The 26564-nt window shown below is 42.6% G+C and overlaps 1 protein-coding gene across 3 annotated transcripts in view; it reads left to right on the forward strand.

Annotated features, from left to right (window-relative positions):
• RAB3C (RAB3C, member RAS oncogene family) overlaps positions 1-26564 on the forward strand; it is a 280100-nt gene that overhangs the window by 240353 nt on the left and 13183 nt on the right. For all 3 annotated transcript variants that reach the window (XM_089313184.1, XM_017344732.4, XM_002714050.6), the window contains exon 4: positions 12881-13005. In XM_089313184.1, the coding sequence (XP_089169310.1) occupies positions 12881-13005 (125 nt within the window). The remainder of the gene's footprint in view (positions 1-12880; positions 13006-26564) is intronic.

The following is a 26564-nucleotide window of genomic DNA, read 5'->3' on the forward strand; positions in this document are numbered from 1 at the left end:
GACTGATTGATTGCTATCTTTTGTGGTCATGGTACCACCCTTTCTCATGTGCAGATTGTCTTGTCACTCCAAAGTCAGGCTTCCCCTCCTTCAGTTGTTCCAGTTAAGTTTGTAAATATTGAGTAGACTCAGAACTTTCATCTAAATGTAGAATAAACACATGCAAAGATATTACTCAAGTAGTGACTTGAGAAATGGAAGCAGTGTGGTGTTATACAGGTACACGGGAAGTCAACAGCTGCACACATGGAAGCAATCAGGAACGCTGACACAGATTCACCAAGAATTGCAAAACAGGTTCACAGCCACTGGGCAGTAACTGATTGCATTTTCCAAGACACAGCTCATTTCTAATTCTTTCTATGGGCAAGAACTCATTTGTATTATTACCAGTTTTCTGCCATCTACAGACTTGTAAAATAGCTCAAAGACAATTAAAAGCTGAAATGACTAAGAAAGTTGTGTTACACAGGACTTCCAGCCATTTCTGTGGCCTATTTCAAAGTCTTTCACAGTCATTCCTGGTATTAGTCTGAAATGGAAGGAACAGATACTGCAACTTTACTCACCTCATCCCCAGCCTGTGAAGGAGGCTCCACGGTCCAAATGTAACGTATATGAGAGAGTGACATCTTGGGATTTGATTATTGGATGTAGCCCTTGCATATACCCCTGAGGAACAGTGGCCTTTCTGCTTTCTACTTGTTGACTTCTTTATTTAGTGAACTTGATTAAGCTTTGATTATAAAGTAGGTTGAAAATATGTTACTATCAAACTAGAAGAAAAATAAGAAAGGAAGGAGGGGGAGGGAAGGAAGAACTGCTATGTTCTTAAAACTGCATATATGAAATCTGTTATTTTTCAGTCAGTCAATGGGGCCTGGGTGGAATCTCACCTTTCCTTCTCTTAATGTCCTCTTGCTATTTTCTCCTTTTCCTGCAGCCCCCATTCCAAAGTCCCACACCCTCCACAGACTTATAGTGCTACTCCTGGAAAACCCTACGTCCCCCATATAGAGGAGGAGTTCTTTTTTTTTTTTTTTTTTTTTCTTTTTGGCAGGCAGAGTGGATAGTGAGAGAGAGAGACTGAGAGAAAGGTCTTCCTTTGCCGTTGGTTCACCCCCAATGGCCGCCATAGCTGGAGTGCTGCAGCCGGCGCACTGCGCTGATCCGAAGGCAGGAGCCAAGTGCTTCTCCTGGTCTCCCATGCGGATGCAGGGCCCAAGGACTTGGGCCATCCTCCACTGCCTTCCCGGGCCACAGCAGAGAGCTGGCCTGGAAGAGGGGCAACTGGGACAGAATCCGGCCCCTACCGGGACTAGAACCCGGTGTGCCGATGCCACTAGGTGGAGGATTAGCCTATTGAGCCGCGGCGCCGCCTCTTTTCTTCCCATGGTCTGAGCTTGGTATCTTGCAAACTCCATGCTCAAGCTTAGGCTGAGTGCGTAGAGAGCTTCTCCTCAGCTCAGGTGCTCAGGGGACCAATAGGAAGGAGGAGGTCCTGGTACCTGGTGAGAGCAGAGCAAGTGCTGCACTCTAAGCTCTGCATCCCTTTCTTCAAGCCCGATTGCCTTGCCGTTAACCTGACAGGAAAACACATCTTGCCAAAGACCATTGATTCTCCTGAGCCCAGCACAACCTTGTGAAATTTAAGAAAGGGAAGTTCCATTAATATGACGTTGGCCTTGTCGCTTGTGAAAGAATAACACAGGCATTCTCGAGCTGAGGAACACTGGCCCTTGTCCTGGGTCAGGATTCCATTCTACTCTTTTTATTGTCCAGAAAGGTGATCCTTACTTCACCTGGCTGTTGTTTTTATTTTAGGGAATGAAAATTTATTTTAGGGAATGAAAAAAAATTTAGGGAACCAAAATGAGGTCAGAAGTTCTAAGACAGGCACAAAGGAAATAGACTGAAGGTTGGATTTGGGCTAACACCCCTGAGTCAGATGTGGTCCCTGGTAGTTCCAGGGCCTCACAGAACTGGAGTTCCTGAAGTAAACCTCAGTGTGGGCTCTGAGCAAGAGGCTCTGCAGAGAGGCCGATCAGGCAGGTTCTCTAGGCTCATCCAGTGCTGCTCATTCCCACACACACCACAAACCACCTATCGACACTCCTGTAGACATGGAGATTCAGGCATGCTTGGCTTCTTCAAGAGTTTTTTTTTAATCTTAAAAATATAATAAGTTAGTATATGAATTTCTTATCAAGTTTCCTTTCCCAGCATGTTGTGGAGGAGTCTTCATGGGGAGCCTGAGAATGTTAGACCCATGTCTGCCAGTCGGTAGTTACGTCATCTGAGTTTAGTCACTTGACCCCTGATTTCAGCTTTATTACCTAGAAGTGAGGGAGTTACACGAGGGCCCCTGCTGGCTGTTCATCCTGATTGTTGGTGCTGGATCAGAAAGGAAAACATGACTCCTCTAGATGGGAATGAATAGCTGCTTAGTCACACAGATGGCTTGTGCAGGATGTGGAGGGCCCCCCACTTTCCTTCCTCACCATGGACACTGCCAAGGTATGGAAGACCATGGAAGGATTCTCTGCCAGCAATGAGACCTGAAGGGAATAGAGGGGGGAATTGACAGTGCCTGAAATGAAGTCCCACACACAGGTTCTCCTGTATTGATTTTTTTTTTTTTGTGCATGCTTATGTTCTGAGTCACCGGAACTTCTTAGCCATTTTTACCACAGTCAGTCAATCATTCTCTCATTCATTCTATCCTCAACACATTGTTGTTACTGTCTGAGCACCTTCTATGTGCAGATATTTCACCAGAGACACAAGGATAAGCAAACAGTTAAGGTCCTTGCTGCCATTGTTCCTGTAGTCTAGGAGGGGTGTAAACAAGTGAATGGCACATGACATGGGCCCACATGGAGGCCCATGGAGGAGCACCTCATCAAGAGGAATAGGTTTGCTGAGACTAGAGGGAAGGGAGTGAGAGAGCCTGTCACAGAAGCACAAAATGTGCTCCAGACAGATGGCATATGTGATAATACGCCTGGATGTCTTGCCAAGCTAATGAAGCTTATGTCTAGTAGTATACTCGTAAACTGGCTGCTTGAAAAAATAACAATCAGTGTCTTGGAGCCGATGCTACCAGCTCCAGAATACTGCTAAGCTCTATGCCCTTTATTGAGATGAACCTACTCAAAGATCTCAGTAGATTTTCCCGGAGGCAGGCTCAGAGACAGGAATTTGCATGAAAGTGGTTCATTTCGGAAGTACAAGAAATACTCACATGGAACTGGGAAGTGAGCTGTGAAAGGGAAGATAGCCAATTAAAGGAATGTTTTCCAAGCCAGCCGCCATTATGGGTAACTAGAGCTTTAAAACTGAGGAGCAAGGGAGTTGGGATACTTATATACCAATTCCTGTCAGTCACTGGCGGGGGTCTTTTCCTGCGTATGTTATTTTCCTGTTAAATGTGCCCTTCCCGGGTGGGCAGAGTGGCCCTCTGTGGCTTTGGAGAAAGCTGTAAAGCAAAGAGTTGCAGATACTGGCAGCTGGGAGTCAGCCAGCAAGCACAGAAGTGGTAAGGCCTGGGGCTTGTGGACAGAGCACCAAGAGCATCTGTCGCAAAATGCCCCTCACCTAATTCCATCTGGGTAATTTGCATTTGTTCTTGAGTCCCCAATTTTGTATAATATTTTCCACCTCACAAAACCTGAAACTATTTCTGGGGCCAGTGCTGTGGTGTACTGGGTAAAGCCGCCGCCTGCAGTGCAGGCATCCCATATGGCACCGGTTTGAGTGCCGGCCGCTCCTCTCCTGATCCAGCTCTCTGCTATGGCCTGGTGAAAGCAGTGGAAAATTGCTGAAGTACTTGGGCCTCTGCGCCCACCTGAGTGACCTGGAAGAAGATCCTGGCTTTTAGCTTTGGATCGGCCCAGCTCTGGCCATGGTGGCCATTTGGGGAGTGAACCAGCAGATGAAAGATACTCTCTCTCTCTCTCTCTCTCTCTCTCTCTCTCTCTCTCTCTACTTCTGCCTCTCTGTAACTCTGCCTTTCAAATAAGTAAATAAATATTTTTAAAAAAGCATACTCCTTTAAAAAAAAAACCTATTTTCTGTGGATAGCCCTTACTTATTGAAAATGCAGCATATATGAGAAATTCAAAGAAATCAGCCATATCAGAGTTAGGGAAAGGAAGGTAGAAAGAGATGAAGGTCAGAAGGGAAGCCAAGGTCATGGGAAGGTGCTATGTAAATACTGGGCTTTTCTAGAGTCCCTTGAGGTTTGCTGATCTCTGCAGAACTCAGGTGAGCTCCTCATTGCTTCTCATCTCTGAGACAAGCCGACAGAGCAACACATTTCTTAGACTGTTCTTCCGTGGGCTCTTTCCATGATGAAGAACAAGAATGCAGAGGTCTGATGGAAACTCATTATGCCTCTGATGCCTGTATTCTGTTGGCCAAAGTAATTGCCTTGGCTAAGTCCAAAGTCTGTAGGGCAGGGAAATACGAAGAAGAGAGGACAGTCATTCAATCTACTACCAGATTTTGACCAAAATATCAGTAAAGGGCATGGTGGGATTTCTGATCATTTAAATTTTCCTCTTTGATTTCTCTCTACTGCTGGAATTTTTTATGAGGATTGGCAATTTTAGCAACAATTGTGACCCTATTCCTTTCAATACTAAAAGATGATTATCAAACATTACAGGACATTTATTTGAGGATAATTTTAAAATTTTCTCTGTTAACTTGTTTATTAAATGAGTTAATATACATATCAAAAACTTAACTCCTCAACTTCCTAAACCTGCATTTATAGCATATGTATTTAAACCATCAAGTTTTTTATTACGTTTCTATTTCTGTTTCCTTAATATTATTTCATTTTAAAGTTTATTTTATATGTACCTTTGCAAACCACTTGCAAATACTGGTGTATACAGGATACAATGAAGTAGATTATGTAAAAACTGAAAAGTAGGAGTGAGCATTTAACCAACCAGCTAACATGCCCACATCTCACAAATATGGAGTACCTAAGTTCAAGTCCTAGTTCCAGCTCCTAACTCCAGCTTCCTGCTAACACAGACCCTGAGAGGCAATGGTGATGGCTCAAGTAATTGGGTTCTTACCACCCACCTGAGAAACCTGGATTGAGTTTCTGGTTCTCAACTTTGGCCCTAGCTCAGTCCCAGCCATTGTGGTCATTTGGGAAGTGTTATGGGATCGCTCTCGCTCTCTCTCTCTCTCTCGCTCTCACACACAACTTTTTTCCAGTTTTTGTAAACAATAAAGAGGTGGTGGCCAGCGTCGCAGCTCAATAGGCTAATCCTCCGCCTTGCAGCGCCGGCACACCAGGTTCTAGTCCCGGTCGGGGTGCCGGATTCTGTCCCGGTTGCTCCTCTTCCAGTCCAGCTCTCTGCTGTGGCCCAGGAGTGCAGTGGAGGATGGCCCAAGTGCTTGGGCCCTGCACCCGCATGGGAGACCAGGAGAAGCACCTGGCTCCTCCCTTCGGATCAGCGCAGTGTGCCGGCCACAGTGCGCCGGCTGCATCGACCATTGGGGGGTGAACCAACAGCAAAGGAAGACCTTTCTCTCTGTCTCACTCTCTCTCACTGTCCACTCTGCCTGTCAAAAAAAAAGAGAGAAAACAAAAGAAGTGGTAAAGAGAATTATCCCAGTAATGCTCAGTGTTGATTGCACATGTATGCTTTACAGAGAAATGTATTTTCAATATTTCTGATAGAGTCTCTAGAGGGTATATTTAATTGTTCTGCAATGAGATAAGTTTTAAAATTCTCTGGAGGTTGAAAAAATTGAATAAACAAGTTAGAAAATAGCAAAAGGGCCAATCCTGTGTTCTGAACAATAGCAGGTTGCGAAGCTTCCTTGCAGACTGAAAGTTCACTGCCATACTGAGAAGCCAAGACTCCTAGGTGTTGGAGAGAACCTGGGGAGTGGGTGCACGGATGAGAGATCAGCTTCCAGAATGAACAAAGGGGCTGCTGGTAGCGTCTGTCTGAGCACTGGGTGAGGCAGAGCAAGTGGTCTTCTCTCTGAAGCCTCATTTTCCCCCTGTACAGCCCAGTCAGACACTAGGAGACAATAGCTATTTTGGTTCACTGAGGCACTTTTTCTGGACTGTTTTTCAGAATAGTATGACTAACTAGCAGGAGTCCATCGTTCTCTCTAAGAATAAGTTCAGCTCTTAAGAAAGTATATCCATACCATACCAGCATAGGAGGAAAGGAATTGAGAGCAAGATTGGAGTCTTTGGTTGGTGTGTTTACAGCTCTCCAGGCTAAAGTTAGTTTATTCTGTATACAGTTCAGTTACTTGTGTATAAAATATTAAGAAATATCACAAACCTTTCATCTCCTTTACCCCATCCCAGCTTTTGTTTATTTTTAACAGGAGCTGAAATGAGGGTAAATTATGTTTCCTCTCTCCTTTTTGAGATAATATATAAATTTTGAGAGGTTTGGGGGCTTTGTTTTTTTGCTTTAGCTAAATATCAATTCAATAACAGTTCTTTTTAGGAACTATGTTCAGGACCTGGTGAGGTCTGAGTTGCTTGCCATTTGCAGGGTAACCATGGTGACCAGCACATGGCTTCTGATCCATTAATCTTGTTCAGATTAGCAATAAGTCCCAAAGGGTCTTCTGCAGTGACTCAGAAATAAATCATCTTTTCACATGTACTTATATTATTTGGTGACAGCCACTCTCTTTAAATGTATGTCTTTACTCAACCAAGAAATGACAGACCCTCTACGCAAATAGGAAATTTTACAAAATACAGAAAATGACCAAAAAACCAAATACATCTAACTGCAACATGAAAAGAGAATGTATTCAGCAAATATGTTATGTCCCTAATAGAAATACCACAGAAAGGCCTGGAGATAGCAACTGGCGGCAAAATTTGAAATTGTTTGGTGGAAAAATTTCCAATTACCATTTAGATTATAGGAATTAGAAAAGATGAATTAAGCTGGAATTGGAAAGAGAAACAGCTGGCTGCCCAAGCTAGGACTAATAATGTGTTCTATTTGTCAAGAGTTATCTGCAAGAAAGTGTGGTCCTGACTGAAACCATGTCTGTCCTACAAAATCCACAAAGTAAGGAGAAAACATGGTAGCCTCGTTATACAGGGTGAATATATGGGCATTAAGCAATTCAGAATGCCTTCCCCATACTCAGGGTGTACTCTTAAACTGACTGTGTAAAGTATTATGATTCCGAGTTGGAAAGGATGGAAACTGGATTACTTTCCCAATATCCTTGTAACCTTAATTCATATTATAGTATATGTGAAATACGTAAAAATCTGTGTCTTTCACAATTCATAAGGCTTATACACCCTCCTCTCCAAGTTTTCCTGAGTAAAGGGAATAACCTGAGTTTATCTTTCAACCCAGGTCTTCATATACAGAAGAAATACCCAGAGCACATTAGCATTTTACAGTCGGCAATGCACAAGCTTTCATACCTTAACATACACAGCACTCAGACGCATCTCCACAAAAGTGGCGTATTAGAATCATGATACAACACTGCCAAACATACATCCATTGTCTGTATGCACTAACCTGGCCATCACTGCTTATGCTGACATTATCTTGATTGAGTTATGCAAGTATCAGTACACGGGTAGCAAGTTATTGTACATACTGAATGGAGCATACATTTGAAATTAGTGATATGGAGACTTATTTGGGGTGATGATCATCACTTCATTTTTTTTAATTTGGAAAGCAGCAACCTATTACTCTAGAGAACCTGTAGAAGAGAAGATAGCCACAAGCAGATAAAGTCTGTAAACTTCTACTATGGAGATATACATGGCATGATAATCAGTTATGCACTAAGCAAAACAACTAAAGGCCAAAAAAATGCTAAATCCTTTAGAATCCAAGAAAAAAATTTCGAAGCAACAAGAAGCTGAAATGACTGACAAATGCATCAAATAGGACCAAGGTTAAAGTATTATGCCACAGTTTAATTTGCTACATCTTTTAATTCTTGGCCATCATAAAATAATTTTTATCTTATAACTTATGGCTTCTTAGGATTTGTGATGCTCATATGTGGTGATTCATGAAGCAACCAGCAGTGTTCTGATCCCCTCCTGCTCGTGGTGGCACTGTGGCCACTGTGCCTTCCCTGCTCCGTTATTAGAGAACAACATCAGGAAGTCCAGGGTCATCAAAACTGAAGCCAAGCATTGAGCATTTGCAACCCTAGTTTCAGTTATAAAATTAATCAACTGAGATGGCAAATCGATCTTTTGTTCACCTCATCACCAATGCTCCAGACCACATTTTTATTTCATTATAAAGAAAACTGTTTGCTACTCCCTCTCTAAGCTTTCAAGATAAGGACCTTATAATTCCCTTGTAGTTCATTTTTACATGATTTCCTTGGCAATTTAGAATATTTGAAGTGGTTACATTGACATATTTTTTATATAAGAACATATGGGGGAAAGTATTTGGTGCAGTGTTTTAGATATCGCTTGGGACACCCACATCCCATGTTAGAGTGCCTGGATTCAAGTCCCAGCTCTGCTTCTGATCCAGCTTCCTGCTAATGTGTACCCTAGCAGATGGCAGATGATGGCTCAAGTAATTGAACCTCTGCCCCCACATGGGAAATTCATGTGAAAAGCTCCTGTTTCCTGGCTTCAGCCAGGCCCAGCCCTGACTGTTATTGTGAACCAGCAGATGAAATATCCCTGTCTTTCAAGTATTAAAAAACGAAAATACATTAAAATTCTTAAAATTGGAAAAATAGGTCATTACAAGTAATAATGAAAAAAAAGAACAGGGTCCTGCATTGTGACGAAGTGTATAAAAGCCACCGCTTGCAATGCCAGCATCCCATATGCTGCCGGTTTATGGCCCAGCCTCTCCACTTCCAATCTAACTCTCTGCTAATGACCTGGGAAAAGCTGCAGAGGATGGCCTAAGTGCTGGGGCCCCTGCTAGCCATGTAGGAGACCTGGAAGAAGCTCCTGGCTCCTGGTTCAGCACTGGCTATTGTGGCCATCTGGGGTGAGGTCGAGGAGAACCAGCAGATGGAAGAACTCGCCTCTGTCTCTCTTTCCCTCTCTCTCTGTAACTCTGACTTTCATGTAAACTAAAAATTTTTTTTCTAAAAAGAAAGAAAACAGGAAGAATAGTTCTGATATGGTTCATAGTTAAAAAGTATCATTTTCATATGTTTTTATGGAGTGCTAGGGAACAGGGAGTGTTGAATATACATAAATGAATAACCTATTGTGATAGCCTAAAGCCTCACAAGTTACCACGTCAGCATTCCAACCGCAATGTGAAAGAACACAAGTCAGCCAGAGATGCCGAATTGTGTCCCTTCCTGGCTGTCACAAAGGTATGCTCTGGGCTGCATATATAGTCAGGGGTGCAATACACTGAGTTTGCCCACGTCAGAGCGGTGCTAAATGTCCTCAGGCAAGCTCTTTTCTTTTCTTTTCTTTTTCTTTTCTTTTCTTTTTTTTTTTTTTTTTTTTTGACAGGCAGAGTGGACAGTGAGAAAGAGAAAGACAGTTGGTTCACCCTCCAATGGCCGCCGCGGCTGGCGCGCTGCAGCCGGCGCACCGCGCTGACCCAAAGGCAGGAGCCAGGTGCTTCTCCTGGTCTCCCATGGGGTGCAGGGCCCAAGCACTTGGGCCATCCTCCACTGCACTCCCTGGCCACAGCAGAGAGCTGGCCTGGAAGAGGGGCAACCGGGACAGAATCCGGCGCCTCAACCGGGACTAGAACCCAGTGTGCCGGCGCCGCAAGGCGGAGGATTAGCCTATTGAGCCGCGGCGCCAGCCCTCAGGCAAGCTCTTGACCTCAGCTAACTCAGGAACCCAGGTCTCTCACCTTCTGGCCCCTCCACTTCCTCCTCTAACACTTAGATGTGTAAGGAAAAAGTATGGAGTCCAGGAAAGTTAAATTTCAGAGTTCCTAAAGGAATATATTAGTAACTTGGATATCAGGATTTAGAATGGTCACCTCCCCAGATTTTCCAGATAAAATACTCTGTGCCACTGAGATGTCCAGGTGGAGCCAAGGTTTTAGTTCACCAGCTACTTTAATCTTATCTGCAAACTTGTACTTTGTTCGGGGGAACACTCTGAAATAAAACCGTCTGCCTCTTAGCTCTTTCCCTCTTCCTCTCTCTCTTTCTCCTTGTCCTTTGGAGGAACAAACAAGCCTGGCATCACACTGAAAGCCCTCCTGCTGCAGTTGAGAGCTATTTGCTCCTCATTCTCTCATCAAGTGCAGAACAGCTCATCATGGCTTTTCTTTCAATAATCCTAGAAGACTTCACAATTGCCAGCGAGACCGTTCCCAAGCTCCTCTTTTCCACATATTACAGATCTGTTGCTTCAGACTTTAATCATTTGCTTAGCTCTTCGGTATTTCCCTGTCTCCGTCCTGATCGCCCACTAGGCAATGTGTTTCTCCACCCCTATATTAAGCTGTCATTCTCAAATAATATAAAAGGAGAGTAGAATGTAACAGGGCTTCTGCTCAGCTCTCTCTCTGGATGACAATACATACATTAGAACTTTACTTTTCAAACTTTTTTCCTTTATGTTATTTATTTGAAAGACACGGAGAGAGAAAGACAGAAATCCCGTCTTCTGTTTCACTGCCCAAATGCCTACAATGGCTGGAGTGGGCTGAGGTTGGAGCAGGAGCACAATCCAAGTCTCCCACCTGGGTGGGAGGAACCCAAGTACTTGAGCCATTACCCCTGTTTCCCAACGTCCACTTCAGGAGGAAGCTGGAGTCAGGAGCCAGAGCCGGGAATCAAACCCAGGCACTCCAAGAGGGGACATGGACTTCTGAACTAGAAGGCTAGATGCCTGCTCTCTACTTCTCAAGCTTCTAATGAATAGAATGGAAGCATGGACAGGAGCGCAGGCTTGACTCACATCTCCTGGGTGTAATAGCCAGGTCTGTCACTTTACTAGCTGAGTGATCAAATTACTTCACCTCTCTAATCCTCATTTTCCTCAGCTGTACAGAGGGGATAATAATAGTCCCTGGAGTTATTCTAGGGGTTAAATTAATATAACATACACAAAGCAACTAGAATAATACCTATAAATGATAGCTATTTTAATTATTATCTCATTGGATTTCAAAATCAAAAGTTGGTTATTTGCATCATGATCCATACTGAAGGTTTATTTTTAATCCTAAGCATTGTATTTATAGTAACTTAAAATGTCGGGCCTGGGACAGCATTCTGGCATCGCAGGGAAAGCTGCTGCCTGCAACACCGGCATCCCTTGTAGGCGCCACTTTTAATCCCAGCTGCTCCACTTCCAATCCAGCTCCCTGCTAATGGCCTGATAAAAGCAGTGGGAAAGGCCCAAGTGCTTGGGCCCCTATCACCCACGTGGAAGACCCCAAAGAAGCTCCTGGCTCCTGACTTTGGCCTGGCCCAGCCCTGGCTATTGTGGCCATCTAGGGAGTAAACAAATGGATGGAAGATATCTCTCTCTCTCTCTCTCTCTCTCTCTCTCTCTTTCTCTCTTTCTCTCTTTCTCTTTCTATCTCTCCTTCCCTCTCTGTAACCTTGACTTTCAAAGAAATCTTTAAGGTCTGGTTCTGTGGTGTAGTGGGTAAAGCCACTGCCTGCAGTGCCGGCATCCAATATGGGCACCGGTTTGAGTCCCGCCTACTCCACTTCCAATCCAGCTCTTTGCTATGACTTGGGAAAGCAGTAGAGGATGGCCCAAGTCCTTGGGCCCCTGAATCTGCGTGAGAGACCCGGAAGAAGCTCCTGGCTCCTGGCTTTGGATTGGCTCAGCTTCAGCTGTTGCGGTCATTTGTGAAGTGAACCAGCGGATGGAAGATCTCTTTATCTCTCTCTTCCCCCTAACCTCTCTGTAACTCTGCCTTTCAAATAAAGAAATCTTAAAAAAAGAAATCTTTAAAAAAAGAAATGTCAAGGCTTGCACTGTGGTATAATGGATAAAGCTACCACCTATGGCACCAACATCCCACATGGGTGCAGGTTCTTGTCCCAGCTGCTCCACTTCCAATCCAGCTCCCTATTAATGGCCTCGAAAAAGCAGTGGAAGATGGCCCAAGCACTTGAGTCCCTGCACCCACGTGGGAGACCCAGAAGAAGCTCCTGGCTTTGGATTGGCCCAGCTCTGACAGTTGCAGCCATTTGGGGAATGAACCTATGGATGGAAGATTGACTTCTCTCTCTCTCTTTCTCTCTCTCTCTCTCTCTCTAATTCTGCCTTTCAAAAAAATAAAGAAATCTTAAAAAAAAAAAAAAGCCCATTGTAGTATAATTTTTATATTCATCAACCTGGCATTTTTCTCTTAAAAATGTAAGACATGAATATACTACTTCTTATTATCTCTTTTTAAAATCTATCATTGCCCCTAAATTTTCTAAAACCCAATTGTATAAGTTCTTTAGGTTGTTATTGTGATAAGGGAAAATGATGTTTTTCTGTGATAGGTTGTACATAGAGTGACCAAACAGATCTATTTGCCTGCAAGTGAGGGACTACTCAGGACATCAGACTTTTACTGCTAAAACTAGGAAAGGCTTGGGCAATCCAGGATGGTTGGACATGCTAGTTGCAAAGGCATTCTATAAGGAGGGGGTAGAACTAGGAAAAGGAAGAAGCCATAGCAGTATCAATCTCATGATATGAAAGAATTCTTGATACACCACTGTTCCCTGGTTTTTGACTCATGCAATCCCTGTTGTGTATCTAAAGGGTAAAATTGCACTGAACTAATTAATTCTAAATGTCAAGCATTTGGGCTTCCTTCTTTGCTGTTTTTGTCATCTGTGGGATCTATTTCTTCCTCTCTTTGTGCGGCTCTGCTTTCCTCTGACCATTCTGTGTTTGTTCTTTTTCTTTTAGGTCAACTCAAATCAAAACATACTCTTGGGATAATGCCCAGGTTATTCTGGTTGGAAACAAGTGTGACATGGAAGATGAGCGTGTCATCTCAACCGAGAGAGGCCAGCGTTTAGGAGAACAGCTTGGTAAGAACGAAATTAATGAATTAATAAGAAAAAGATCTGGGTAATTATTTGTGACATCACAAAGAGTCCCTGCCAGTTGTCAGAGTGGAGTTTAATGAAAAGCTTTTCAACTTGACAGTGGAAGACAACATATTCTCTATAAATGGTCAGTGTACTTCCTCCTACTTCCTCTGGCATCATTAGAATTCCAGCACAGTTACAGAAACAAAGTGTTACCCAGGATCTTGTTCTTAGTACAAGGTGTTCAAATTCTTATTGCATGAGAAACACAAGTTATGCCTTGTCTGTTACCTCCTTGCTCTTTCCTCCATACATAAAATTGAATATTAAGTGAGCACTTTATTAGTTGATAATTGTTGTTCTCAAGATTCCACTGCAAGAGGGTAATGGCTCAGGGTGGGTCACATTTTATTTCCTGGTCTAGGGATATCATTAATAAGCCATATTACTGTTACAAATTCTTTGAAATTCAATCACCTCATACTTCAAGAAAGAGTATCATATCTATGCCAACATAGCTAGGTCCTTGTAGATAAAAGATTTGAAAAGATTTCAGAAGTTTTGAAGCCTTTTCAAACTGTTATATTAGGGAGTCTTCAAAGAGTTCATGGAAATGCATGTTATGAAAAAAAAATGTTGCATGGACTTCAAATTTTTACACCAAAATAAGCTTATCTTTTGATTCCAGTTTTTTTTAACTTTTATTTAATGAATATAAATTTCCAAAGTACAGCTTATGGATTACAATGGCTTCCCCCCCATAACGTCCCTCCCACCCGCAACCCTCCCCTTTCCCTCTCCCTCCCCCCTTCCATTCACATCAAGATTCATTTTCAATTCTCTTTATATACAGAAGATCAGTTTAGCATATATTAAGTAAAGATTTCAACAGTTTGCACCCACATAGAAACACAAAGCGAAATATACTGTTTGAGTACTCATTATTGCATTAAATCACAATGTACAGCACATTAAGGACAGAGATCCTACATGAGGAGTAAGTGCACAGTGACTCCTGTTGTTGACTTAACCAATTGACACTCTTGTTTATGGCATCAGTAATCACCCTAGGCTCTTGTCATGAGTTGCCAAGGCTATGGAAGCCTTTTGAGTTCACTGACTCTGATCATATTTAGACAAGGTCATAGTCAGAGTGGAAGTTCTCTCCTCCCTTCAGAGAAAGGTACCTCCTTCTTTGAAGACCTGTTCTTTCCACTGGGATCTCACTCACAGAGATCTTTCATTTAGGTCTTTTTTTTTTTTTTTTTTTTTCCCAGAGTGTCTTAGCTTCCCATGCCTTAAATACTCTCATGGGCTTTTCAGCTGGATCCGCATGCCTTAAGGGCTGATTCTGAGGCCAGAGTGCTGTTTAGGACATCCACCATTCTATGAGTCTGCTGTGTATCCCACTTCCCATGTTGGATCGTTCTCTCCCTTTTTTATTCTATCAGTTAGTATTTGCAGACACTAGTCTTGTTTATGTGATCCCTTTGACTCTTAGTCCTATCATTATGATCAATTGTGAACAGAAATTGATCACTTGGACTAGTGAGATGGCATTGGTACATGCCACCTTGATGGGATTGAATTGGTTGATTCCAGTTTTTTAACCACCCCCTTCTAAAGAGAAAATGCTACAGTGACCAGGGAAGAATTTTAGTACAAAGGGGCAGTGGATGATTGATTGATTCAATACATTTTTGTTGAGCATCTATTATATGTCCTCCATTATGCCTGACATCATGGGGTATACATAAAATATGGTCAGTAATCCCAAGAATCAAGTTACTCTAAATCAAGTGGTGGGACTAGAAATATACACAGAAAAGCAGAATAACAAAATAACAAAAACAGGTCAGTGAAGAATTGGTGAGCTAGAAGGCAGATGCCAAGAGGAAAGAAACAAAAAGAGGCAGACACAAGTATACATAACATCACCATCAAGAGCTATGGGATGGAAGACAGATACAGAGCAACATGGAGATGATTCCTGGAGACAGAATGTGTAGAAATGAGTAGTACCGCTAGGAAGAGGTGGGTGATAAAAAGAGATGGAGATCATATAGGCTAAATGGAAAGATATGGCTTTGAGTAGTGTTTAAAGAAGAGCAGAAATGAAAAACTACTAAGAGTAGAGAGGCATTACAAGTTAAGGTACAGTGACATGCAGACACTGAAAGGACTGTAAACTGAAAGTCAGTGAGTAGAAAAGTTAGAACCTAACTTAAAGTTGCGGAAGTCAATTGTGGGTTTGAAGAACAGTTCCAAACCTGGAGGTGAAGACACCAGAATTCTTTTTTGTTTGCCTCTTCCATTTTTTCTTTTTTTTTTTCTTCCTTGTTTTCTGTAGACTACATAAAATGTTGAGGAATTCTTAGCATTGAGCAGTCTTACCTTCCAAATTTTAGGCCAAGACCTGCAGTAAGAAATACGCTCAATCTAGCAACCCATGCATACGCATATATAGAGAGAAAGAATAATACAGAAGTCTCACGAAACACTTTGACCTTTACTAAATGAGATTCACTCCATTTTCTATCTTATTTTCTTGTAATTATGGTCTCAATCCACTAAGTTTCTCCCTGCTAACTCAATCCACTAAGCTGAGACCCAATGAGCCTCAACCTACAGCTTGAAAAATATTTTGATGAATTGAGGGTGCTTTGGGATTGATCAGCTGGTGGTGTGCTGCAGAATAGCAAGGCAGAGGCTCTATCAGTGGTTCAGTCTCTCCCTGAGTAAACTCATAGCTGAACTATGCAGTCTACTTTGAGATGATGAACTTGGCCATTTCTCCACAAAGTCTGTGAGCTCATTACATTGAAAGCTGTTACTAGATGACTACAGGAACCTTTTCACAAAACTTTCTTTAAGAGAGAGAGAGAGCAAAAGCTTTACTTATTTGAAAGTTACAAGGAGAAACAGAGTTCTTCCACTGGTTCACTTCCCAAATGCCTGCAACAATCAGGGCTGGGCAAGGCTGAAGCCAGGAGCCAGGAGCTTCATCTGGGTCTCCTGCATGCGTGGCAGAAGCTCAGACACTTGAGCATTTTCTGCTGCTTTTCCTAGGCCATTAGTAGGGAGCTAGATTGGAAATGGGGCAGCTGGGCCCATATAGGATGCCAGCATCGTAGGCAGTGACTTTGCCTGCTACATCACAACACCAGCCCCTCCACCAAACATTCTTAAAGCCACTCATGAAAAAACCTGCAGCTGTTGCCTAGTCTCACTGTGGCTACTCTTAAGCCTTTATCTCCTCTGTCATTGGGCATCTCCCCATTCTATTACTCTAACAGTGTTGAGAAGAATCTGAAAAACTTGACTACCTTTCCTTAGTCCTCTTAGTATTTTAGGAAGATAGGAATGGAAAATAGTGTATCCGCAAGGGAAGAGAGAAAGGAAAGGGGAAGTAGGTTGACAGAGTGGCTTCCTGAAACTGTCTCTTCCTTTCCTGCATTTTCTTGAAGCCAGACTTATGCCACAAGGGGGCAGAAACTGCTGCACACTTGTCATCTGTCTCTATAAATAAACCTGAAAACTGTTCAAAGAAAAATAGGTCAAAGCCAAGAACTGTGCAATGTGATTGGCACAAAAGAGCCAGGAAACTGGCTAATTTTTTTTTCAGCACAGCAACTAATTACTTGGGTATTGAGAAGATCAGGTTATGGAAGGGTTCATTAGAACCGAGGAAACACAACAAAAGGGTGACTTTCCATAGAACCAACCCCACTAACAGCCACTACAAATGCTTTCCATTCTGCTACAGATGAAGGTCCCTGAGACTGTGAGGCAGAAATAGTTTATGCCCCTGTGCAAGTTCTTCCAATGGGTTCTAATTGATTTTTTGCTCTCTCTCCAATAAAACTCAGCTGTCGTCATAGCAACTAACACATGTGCATTCTTGGAGAGTCATTTACCTCCTTTAATGTGCCCTGTTCTCATGACTACACACACTTCTACAAATGATCAGGAGAAATCATTTGCATGAAAAAAATTCATAATCTAAATTAAAGGTTTTATAGATCTTTGCTTTATTTTTTTTAATTACTAGTAAAAAATACAGTCCTATACAAACAGGGTAGGAGTTTTTTTAAAGATCATTACCATGTTTCAGCAGATGGCTCATATAACTGCTTTATCAGTCTGGTTATAACCAATTTTCCATTGCAGGTTGTTATATCCATATAATGTTTGCTCATCCTAATGAGGGTATCTGATGGAATCTAGTTGTAGCTGAGGTCTTTAAAATTCTTGTATGGCAAAAGGCCTTGCCCATCCAATTTAGTTTGCAAACATTTATTAGATGCTTATGCTATGCCAAGTTCTGGGAATGCAGTCACAAATAACCCTACCTTCTAGAAACAACATAGAGCCTGAGACAGACTATGCTGGTGATAAGCATTGTTCTCACTGGACTTCCTGTTCTTGGCCATTTGTTTCATTTGGTCCTATTGAGCACCTCTCCTTGTTAACTTTACCACCTTGGCTTCTATAAAATGGTGCTGTCCATTTTCCTTGTCCACCTATAGCCACATCCTTGGTAGTCTCCTTCTATAGAAGGTCTCTTGCTCCTTGACCTTGTGTACTTGGCCCACCACTCTTCTCTCTTTGCACCCTCCTTTGAATATTCCCATCCAATTCATGGTTTTAATTCACCTACAGACAAATGACTGCCAAATCACATCCCAGCCCTGACTTCAACTTCCAACATCTCTCTCTACCTGCCAGCTCTGCATATTCAGTATTTCTGATTGAGGGTGGTTGGCTAGTGATCTTCAGATATATCAGCTGTGGTTTCAAATGCACATTCATGAAACCCAACTTTGACCTGCTGCAACAGTTTTTTAAGTTGAAGCTGGGAATATGTATTTTTTAAAAATATGTGACTTTCAAGTAATACTATATTTTAAAACACTAACTTCCTTGGTAAAGAGTGTTTGGAGAAGAGGAGGAACTGTGCCAGAGTTCAGCCAGGGTTGAACATTGTCCTATAGCTGGTATCCTTCTCTTGCATGTTTTTGATATTTAGTCTCTTTGAATGTGCCTATTTTAATATATAGAAGAGTTTGCTTTTGTTTTATATAAAATATATAATAAGGCAAATATGTATGTATAGTCTCATAATTTAAGTTGTAAATGTAAAGCTATTAAATGTTAAATGAGAACATGGGAGATATAATTAGAGAGATAATGTTTCTTAAAATAGAAGTAATTTACCTAGAAATAAGAACAAAGAAAGAAATTTATGGAGAGGGGATTTGTATTGACTTGAAGTCCTAAGTAGAAAAATACTTGAAACCTTTTTATAAGCTCTGAAAGGATAGGAAGTGCAGATATAGTCAGAGAAACAAAGACTGCAGGAAAATTAAAATAGCTTCTGGTAGTAAGTGATTATTATGAATAATTGGTAAGAGCCATTTTTGAAGTGTTTCTAGTTTTCATTAACATTTCTTCCTAGATCAAATAACAGACAATATTCCCAATTCCTCTCCACTCAAACAACTGTCATAATATCGTGCAGATTTATTGCTCAATTCCACACACAACCCCTGCATCCTTCCCACTTGTCCAACAGAGAAACCCCATGAGCATTTCTGTCAACCAGAGAACAGACATACACGTTGCCATCTTTCCACATTGTACAATTTTCTTCCTTTTCTGTTTCCATGTAATAACTTTTGTGTGTTGATTATTCATCTGGTAAGCACTTATTAAATACCTATAATGATTTTGAGGGAGTTGTGAAATATTGATCTTCTCTCTCATGGAGTTTAAGGTGTTGTCTGTGTGTCAGACATACTCTCAAATGCCATGAATACATGAATGAAACAGGGCTGGAAAGCACTGATAACAGTGTAATGAAGAGTGAGGAAGGGGCATGAAGTTCTGTGAATAAATAGTTGCTTCTGTTTTGGAAATACAGACACTGATAAAAAGACATGTTTATGAATTCTGAAACATATTGATTTGATAAATGGTTGCTTAATTTAAAAATACCTGCAAGGAATAGTATTTCCTTTCACATTGCAAAGAATACATTGATAGAACCAATTATCTCTGGAGGTGGGAGGTGGTATAGACAGGATATTTAATTACTTTGCAAAAGGTCAAGATAAATCAAAGGAGGTAATCTCCCATGGTTAATGGAGGGAGTTTGGATTCTGTGGGTGTTTCTATTCCACCAGTCATAAGAGTGGGGCACACTGTCCATGCTGCCTCATATGCTTTGGTACCACTCTTGGAGACAAGAAAACTGAAGTAAATCAAATACCATTATAACTAGGGCTGGAAAATCTCCTTCCTTAAATTTGGTGGCCATGCTTAGGATTTCTTCTGAGCCTAAGGGCCCCTAGGGTACCTGATTTGGGAACACGGACTCTGAGATTATCTCATTTGTTCCTATGAATCTTCTAGTATAAATCACTCTTTCTCTCATTGTCCACCTGAGAAATAAGAGAAACACGGCAACATTTAGGAAAATCATGTGGTCATGGAATGCTGACCTAAGCCAACAGATTGTCTTTGTACTTAATTTTTCCACCAAGGTAAAATGTAATAGCTTCACACCTTCTTTGACCACTAGATTGCACTTCAGTCATCAGACCTTAATGAATGTAATTGTCATTCTTAATGTCCAAGAGGACATTGGGGCATATGTAGTAGTAAACTATTTATACTCTGCTTTGAACACCACAATCTTCCAGTGATCTACATGATCCAATAAGAAATGCCAGAAAATGACCAGCATATTAATAAGGATAAGTTCTATTAAATGGAATCTTATGCAAACATGTAATTTCTCTCTTCAAAATGTTCTCAGCTTTCTGGAATTTCCCCAACTAATAAACTGGAGAACTCCTTAGCCACCCATCCTTTGCCTTCTTTGATTGAGTCTGGCGCCTTAGACCACTTGGCCATCCCGCCACCCCCTTGCCTTCTTTGAAAGCAAGACAAAATGCCCTGGGAGTTATTGATACTATGGACCTTGAAAATTTACACTGAGATAGTTCCTATTGATCTGTACAGCAGTTTCTCAGTATCTTTAGAACATCATCTTGGGGAAGTTGTAATCAGGACTACTTAAGGAAGTTCTTCCTAAATAACTGAAAATCATGGTATTGTGGAATGTGCTTCTTGTTTATTGCTTTGAGAGAGGCCATTCCTGTGCCAGAGAATAGTAGAGATGTAGGAGTCGTCATTAAGACTCAGAACATTGAGGGCACCTCACTTCTTTCTCAGAAAATTCAAGTCAGTCAAGACCAAGGCAGTGGTTTAGAAACAAATGGAAGGAAGATTGAGTAAGGGTTCTCAACCTTGGCTGCACATTTTAACAACTTGGGAAGCTTTGTAAAATCTAAAAGCCAGAGCTATATCTTAGGCAATTAAATTACAGTCTATGAGATGAGATCCAGAAGACAGTAATTTTTAAGTCCCAGGTTATTCCAACATTTAAACGTGATAAAGAACATTGATCTATAGTGGGGGAAAAGGACAGAATAGCGCAGAGTGCTAGCAGAAAGAAACCACCATGAATGTTGTCCTGCTGGGCAGCGCTCTTGCTGTTTAGCCACAGGGAGCTGGTCTTCCAGGATGGAATCTTGCTGACCTTTCATGCACCCTAATTGGATCCCCATGTGGTCAGAGGGTATACACATTTTTAAGAGTGCTTTTGGAGATCATAAAAGAATATGAGATTATGTAATAAGCACCGTTAGTGAGTCTGATGAGATTAGAAATATCTGCTTGGAAGTGTATAATTCACCAAACTGAAACAAATGGGCCAAAGACCCAACTGTAGTTGGGTCACACTAGGAATTTTTTTTTTTTTTTATTTTTTGACAGGCAGAGTGGACAGTGAGAGAGAGAGACAGAGAGAAAGGTCTTTCTTTTGCCGTTGGTTCACCCTCCAATGGCCACCGCGGCCGGCGTGCTGCGGCCGGTGCACCGCGCTGATCCGAAGGCAGGAGCCAGGTACTTATCCTGGTCTCCCATGGGGTGCAGGGCCCAAGCACTTGGGCCATCCTCCACTGCACTCCCGGGCCACAGCAGAGAGCTGGCCTGGAAGAGGGGCAACCGGGACAGAATCTGGCGCCCCGACCGGGACTAGAACCCGGTGTGCCAGCACCGCAAGGCGGAGGATTAGCCTAGTGAGCTGCGGCGCCGGCCCGGCACTAGGAATTTATTACTTTTTAACAACAGGAGATAGATACTTCAAAACAAAGTTCAGGAATACATTACATGATTTTACTCATTCACTTATTTATATATTCATTTATTCAATATCATTGAGCACCAATTATTGACCAGCCCTCAGGAGTAAAGATACAATGAGACCAAATTGCTATGCCTCAAGGAGATTCTAGTGTAATTTGTGGGACACAGAAACAAAGACCCTTAGAAGACAGTATCTAAGTGCCACAGTTGGAACACAGACGCAGTGTTAGAGAAGTTCCTGAGGTGAATACCCCCATCTGGAGGCCCTGAGGAAGGTTGCACGATGTTTGAGTCCAGTCTCAAAGCATGAGTAGGACTGTGAAAGGTGGACAAACATGTGGTAGTCCCTCTAGGCGAAATAAAAAGAATTCTGGGGATATCTCAGCCTGGGGAAGTTTGCACATCTTCAGTAGCCTTGTTTGCAGGGCCAAAAAAACAGTCTTTGTCCTACACATCTTGAAGAACCCGTACTGAGTTTCAGTGTTGGATTTCATTTAGACCAATTACTCTGGCAGTGTTCCCAAAAAAATGGGCTGTTTAAGAACATCAACTGGAGCACAGAAAGAAAGTATAAGGTCTACTTATTTGTATATCAAACTAAACAAAATTTTTTAGTTATGTACTTTTATTGCATAATAGTCCAACAGTACATTATATAATTCATAACAAATATGCATGCATTAGAGCAGTGATGAATCTTTATTATAGACTGTAGAGATGTACAACCAAAAATGTTTGAAGACCCTGAGTTAAGGAATGGATGGTGGGAGAGGACACAAAGCAAAGAATCCAGTGTAGGAGTCTAATGGAATCAGGTAAAATGTGGCCAGAGCCCTAATCAGGGGTTCTCAACCCTGCCTGGGCACTAGAGCCACCAAGGGAAGCATTTAAAAAGCCATGATCAGCATTCCATCCCATGTGTGCACACATACACACCCACATCAGGAAAATCAGAATCTCTGAAGCTGGCATAAACATGTGTGTTTCTAGTGTACAGCCAGCATTGAGAATGCCTGAGCTAGGCCTTGCTATGTTTTTATTGATTATGTTAAAGTGGAGGACCACAGACCTAAATAAGCCAAGCATTGGCAGTGCAAATTGCGATGGAAAGATATTTTTTAGGCAGAAATAATAATAATGTCAGGTTCATGAGGGCTGAGGGAATTGAAGCATAAAAGATGACCCCATGTTTCTGGCTCACATAACTGATTGAAGTCATCATGGAAGGAGACCTGGGGGAGAGAACCAGCCTATTATCATGGAAAAGACACCCAGAAATGGCAGAACATGGATAGTGGGGGGAATGGGAGATTCTTGATGGAGACCCAAAGGGTAAATGGGACACGATCTATGAAACAAGTGGATAGAATTAGCCTTACACCTTACCACAGACATCCTGAAATGCATGCCCTTAAAAATGGGACCGCAGTGCTGTGCAAATGCTTCCACAAGCTGTGGTCCACAGAGGATGGGAGGGCAGTGAGAGGCTGGAGGTTCATTTAGCAAGGACTTCACACAGTATTGTTACGGACAATGACCAAAGAAACCAAACAGCACTCAGCGCTTCAGGAGGAAAGGCACGTGGTTTGTTTGTGCTTGCGGGCTTGACTAGACTCGTGTCTCATGAGCCAAGCCCCAGTCCTCTGGCATTTCCTACTTTTATACCTTAAACTCAGCAAGGCAGTAACAAGCCAGTTTTAAGACAGTCTGGGGCCATTAGGGGGCAGTTTTGGGGAGCACACTGTAATTGTTGACCCTCAGGGACTAACAAATCACAGCTGTAAGGCAAGGCAGTTTTACACACAGGCATGAGTAAATTATAACTTAAAGCCAATTTCAGGAGGCACACAACTATTATATCTTAGGTATGAGGCTAGGCCTTAGGTATGCCACTGACTATGGCAGGTTGGGAACCAGTTTCTAAGTGTTGGTTTGCTTAGACCCAGCTGGCCCTTTGATAAGCGGGAGGGAGGTTGTAGCATTCCTTCAACCTGGCTCCTTAATGGCACCTGGAGGGGATCTGTAACAGAATAAGAAGCCATCCTTTCCTATGAAATTAAATTAGGTTCTTAAGAGTTGCCTCCATTGAAGTCATATTTGTGTAAAACATGAAATTGGTATGAAAAAGTAAAGCAGATGTGGAGGCTGGCCATCCAGGTATCTGTGTCTGCATCATTAACCTTCTCTCCTCTTTAGCAGAAGACCACAGCTGACTTAGTGGTTTGGTGGCACACATACCTTTATAGTAGTCTTATTTCATAGGGTTCAGCCTGTTGTGAGTGTGGGCTCTCAGCTTGCCACAGGCCATCGAGTTAGCTGGGACACTAAAGCCCAAGAATCACAAACAGCTCTGGTAGTGGACTTGCTCCCACCTTGTCCATTTTCAAGTTTTCCTCTCGAGGTCAGTCTTGCAACATTGCCTCCAGCACCCCACTTGAATGGAGGGTGATAGTTGTTTGATCGCCTCCCCTTTGCCCCTGCAAAAACAATTCCATCATAAAGCAGATTGAAGAGCCAGAAACTTTAATGAGGATAGCATTGCCCTGAAGCATCGGCTCTGTTCCTTAGCAGCTTTCAGAGATTTATTTAAGTCTTAATTGTAGTGTTTATGAAAGATGGGAGATTGCCAACTTCCAGTTTCAGGAGGGAGTCTCAGCAGTGCTATTTAAACGTTGTAAGTACCTGGCTGCACACAGTCTCTACAGAGAAGCTTTGCCACACTACAATTATTTTCCCTGGTTCATGGTCCTTTTGGCTAGGTATTCCCAGGAGGTATAAAAGAAACCAAGAAGGCACACTGACATGTGTTTGGTTTTGTTTAAGTATGGTTAATCCATAGGTTAGGAGGGGAAGGGCCTCCCACTTCATCCTGGTCCTTGCCTCCTTGGAACTCCCCAAGTCCTGTTAACTTCCAGTCCTCAAAACCTTGTGAATCTCCATCCTGCACCCTTTTCTTACATTGTATTTTTTATTACCAATACATGGCTAATTATTTATACAATAAATACAAGTTATACAAAAAGCAAAGAAACTCAACATAAGTGTGGATAATTAACAGTGTTCTAATCCTCCACCTTCCTTACTGGGAGCTGAAATTCCTTGGAATGGGTCTGTTCCTTATGAATTAAGAGACCATGCATCTTATTTCATCCAAGACAGTCCCAATTTATGCTCATTTCCCAGTGTGTTTTTAATTGTATATTTTCATGGGGTACAATGTGATACTTAAGTACATATATAAAGAGTTAGGCCGGCGCCGCGGCTCACTAGGCTAATCCTCCACCTTGCGGCGCTGGCACACCGGGTTCTAGTCCCAGTCGGGGCGCCGGATTCTGTCCCGGTTGCCCCTCTTCCAGGCCAGCTCTCTGCTGTGGCCAGGGAGTACAGTAGAGGATGGCCCAAGTACTTGGGCCCTGCACCCCATAGGAGACCAGGAGAAGCACCTGGCTCCTGCCATCGGATCAGTGCAGTGCGCCGGCCGCAGCGCACTGGCCGCAGCGGCCATTGGAGGGTGAACCAACGGCAAAAGGAAGACCTTTCTCTCTCTCTCTCTCTCTCTCTCTCTCTCACTGTCCACTCTGCCTGTCAAAAAAAAAAAAAAAAGAGTGTATTGATCTGTGCAGCATCTTTGAGCAGTACACTCTTTGACCTCGGAGTTCTGCACACTGTGCTGCTTCTGAACACTCCCCATTGGATGAATTCTCCAACCCCTATTTTATACATTGCTGCCTCCAGTCAAGTCCACTCCTCTTGGTCTTCTTTCCTATATACCATCTTACTAACCCAAATCTCTGCTAACGTCTGATCCCTGGGATAGGCCCATTGCCATGCCCCCAGCTGCTCTAATGTTACCACTAACATGCAAAGCTCCTTCTTCTGGTCCCATTCCCTTGTGGATCAAAGCTTATCTGCTAACCAACCTCACATTACTTCTCCCCTATCTCACAAAAGTTCCCACCCCTACTTTATCTCACTGGATTTGGCTCAGAACTTTGGCTTCTTCTCAGGATGATCTTCCAAACTGTGTCCTCTTCTCATTCACATGAACTTGCAAACCTATTTTGTGAAATGTTTGCAAATGAATTCAGTTGCATGTAACCGAGGATCCATGTAAACTGATGATAATGTCCATTCATTGATTACATTTTTTAAAAGATTTAGTTATTTATTTGAAAGGCAGAGTTGCAAAGAGGCAGAGAGAGAGAGAGAGAGAGAGAGAGAGATCATCCATCAACTGGTTTACCCCCCAAATGACTGAAACAGCTGGAGCTGGGCCAATCCAAAGCCAGGGGCTTCTTCCAGGTCTCTGACATGGGTGCAGGGGCCCAATGACTTTGGCCATTCTTCCTCTGCTTTCCCAGATGCATTAGCAGGGAGTTGGATGGGAAGTGGAGCAGCCGAAACTCGAACTGGCACTTACGGGTTGCTGGCATTACAGGCAGAGGCTTCACCAGCTGTGCCATAGCGCAGGCCCCATTTATTGCATATTTTATCAAGTGCTTCCTATGTGCTAGGTCTATGCTTCCTATGTGCTAGCACTGAATGAGGACAGTGCTCCCTTCTCCTGGTGAATCTGGGCAGGCAGGCAGCCCTGCGTACTCTTTCAGCTCCATACAGGCACCTCCTCCTCTTCCTCTGACCACACTGAACAGTAAATATCCTCAAACCCTCACTCCGTGCAGGCCACCTCCACTCTGCTGGTCTCGCTTTGGAAATTTTATAACCCGTCAGACCACAGTTGAAAGAGAGATCTTGCCCTGTGTGTTGGAGATTTGGGAGACATCCACATCCCTTGATATTTTTGGAAGTGTCCCATTCTCACCAGAAAGTCATGTGTGGAGTAGTTAATCTTAAAATTTGCTCTGCAGCTGGCTAACCACAGAAGTGCACTTAGTAACTTTGTTCTCAGTAGGTATCTGTTTTCATATCCTAATCCAAAATTCCGGAGATGCGCTCTTTTTGGCGACTGTAGGCACTTGACCCTCATCCATGTACAGACTAAACCATCATTTTTCGCTCTTGAAAACCAAGAGGGATTTACTCCATTCTGTCTGGATGCCGCACCCCATGCTGTTGCTCTGATGCCTCTTCCTTTACTTCATTGACGTTACTCTAGATTGGCCTTATTTGTTGAGGAAGTGGGTTTTCAAGAAAGGAACGAGGTTTAGATAGTTTAGGATCTATCATCATCTCATCTTGTGAACACCGGGATTTCAGTGAACAATTCGGCTGCTCCTGGAGAAAGAGTTCCTTTTCCACTTACAAGCCGTATCTACAGAAGGGATGACTTTATTACAACTTTCGGATTTGATCACTACATAAAGAAGCATCATTTGTGTGAAGCT

The sequence above is a fragment of the Oryctolagus cuniculus genome, chromosome 14 (assembly GCF_051225735.1).
Source record: "Oryctolagus cuniculus isolate XC-2025 breed Fujian yellow rabbit chromosome 14, ASM5122573v1, whole genome shotgun sequence".
In the NCBI taxonomy this organism is placed as follows: domain Eukaryota; kingdom Metazoa; phylum Chordata; class Mammalia; order Lagomorpha; family Leporidae; genus Oryctolagus; species Oryctolagus cuniculus.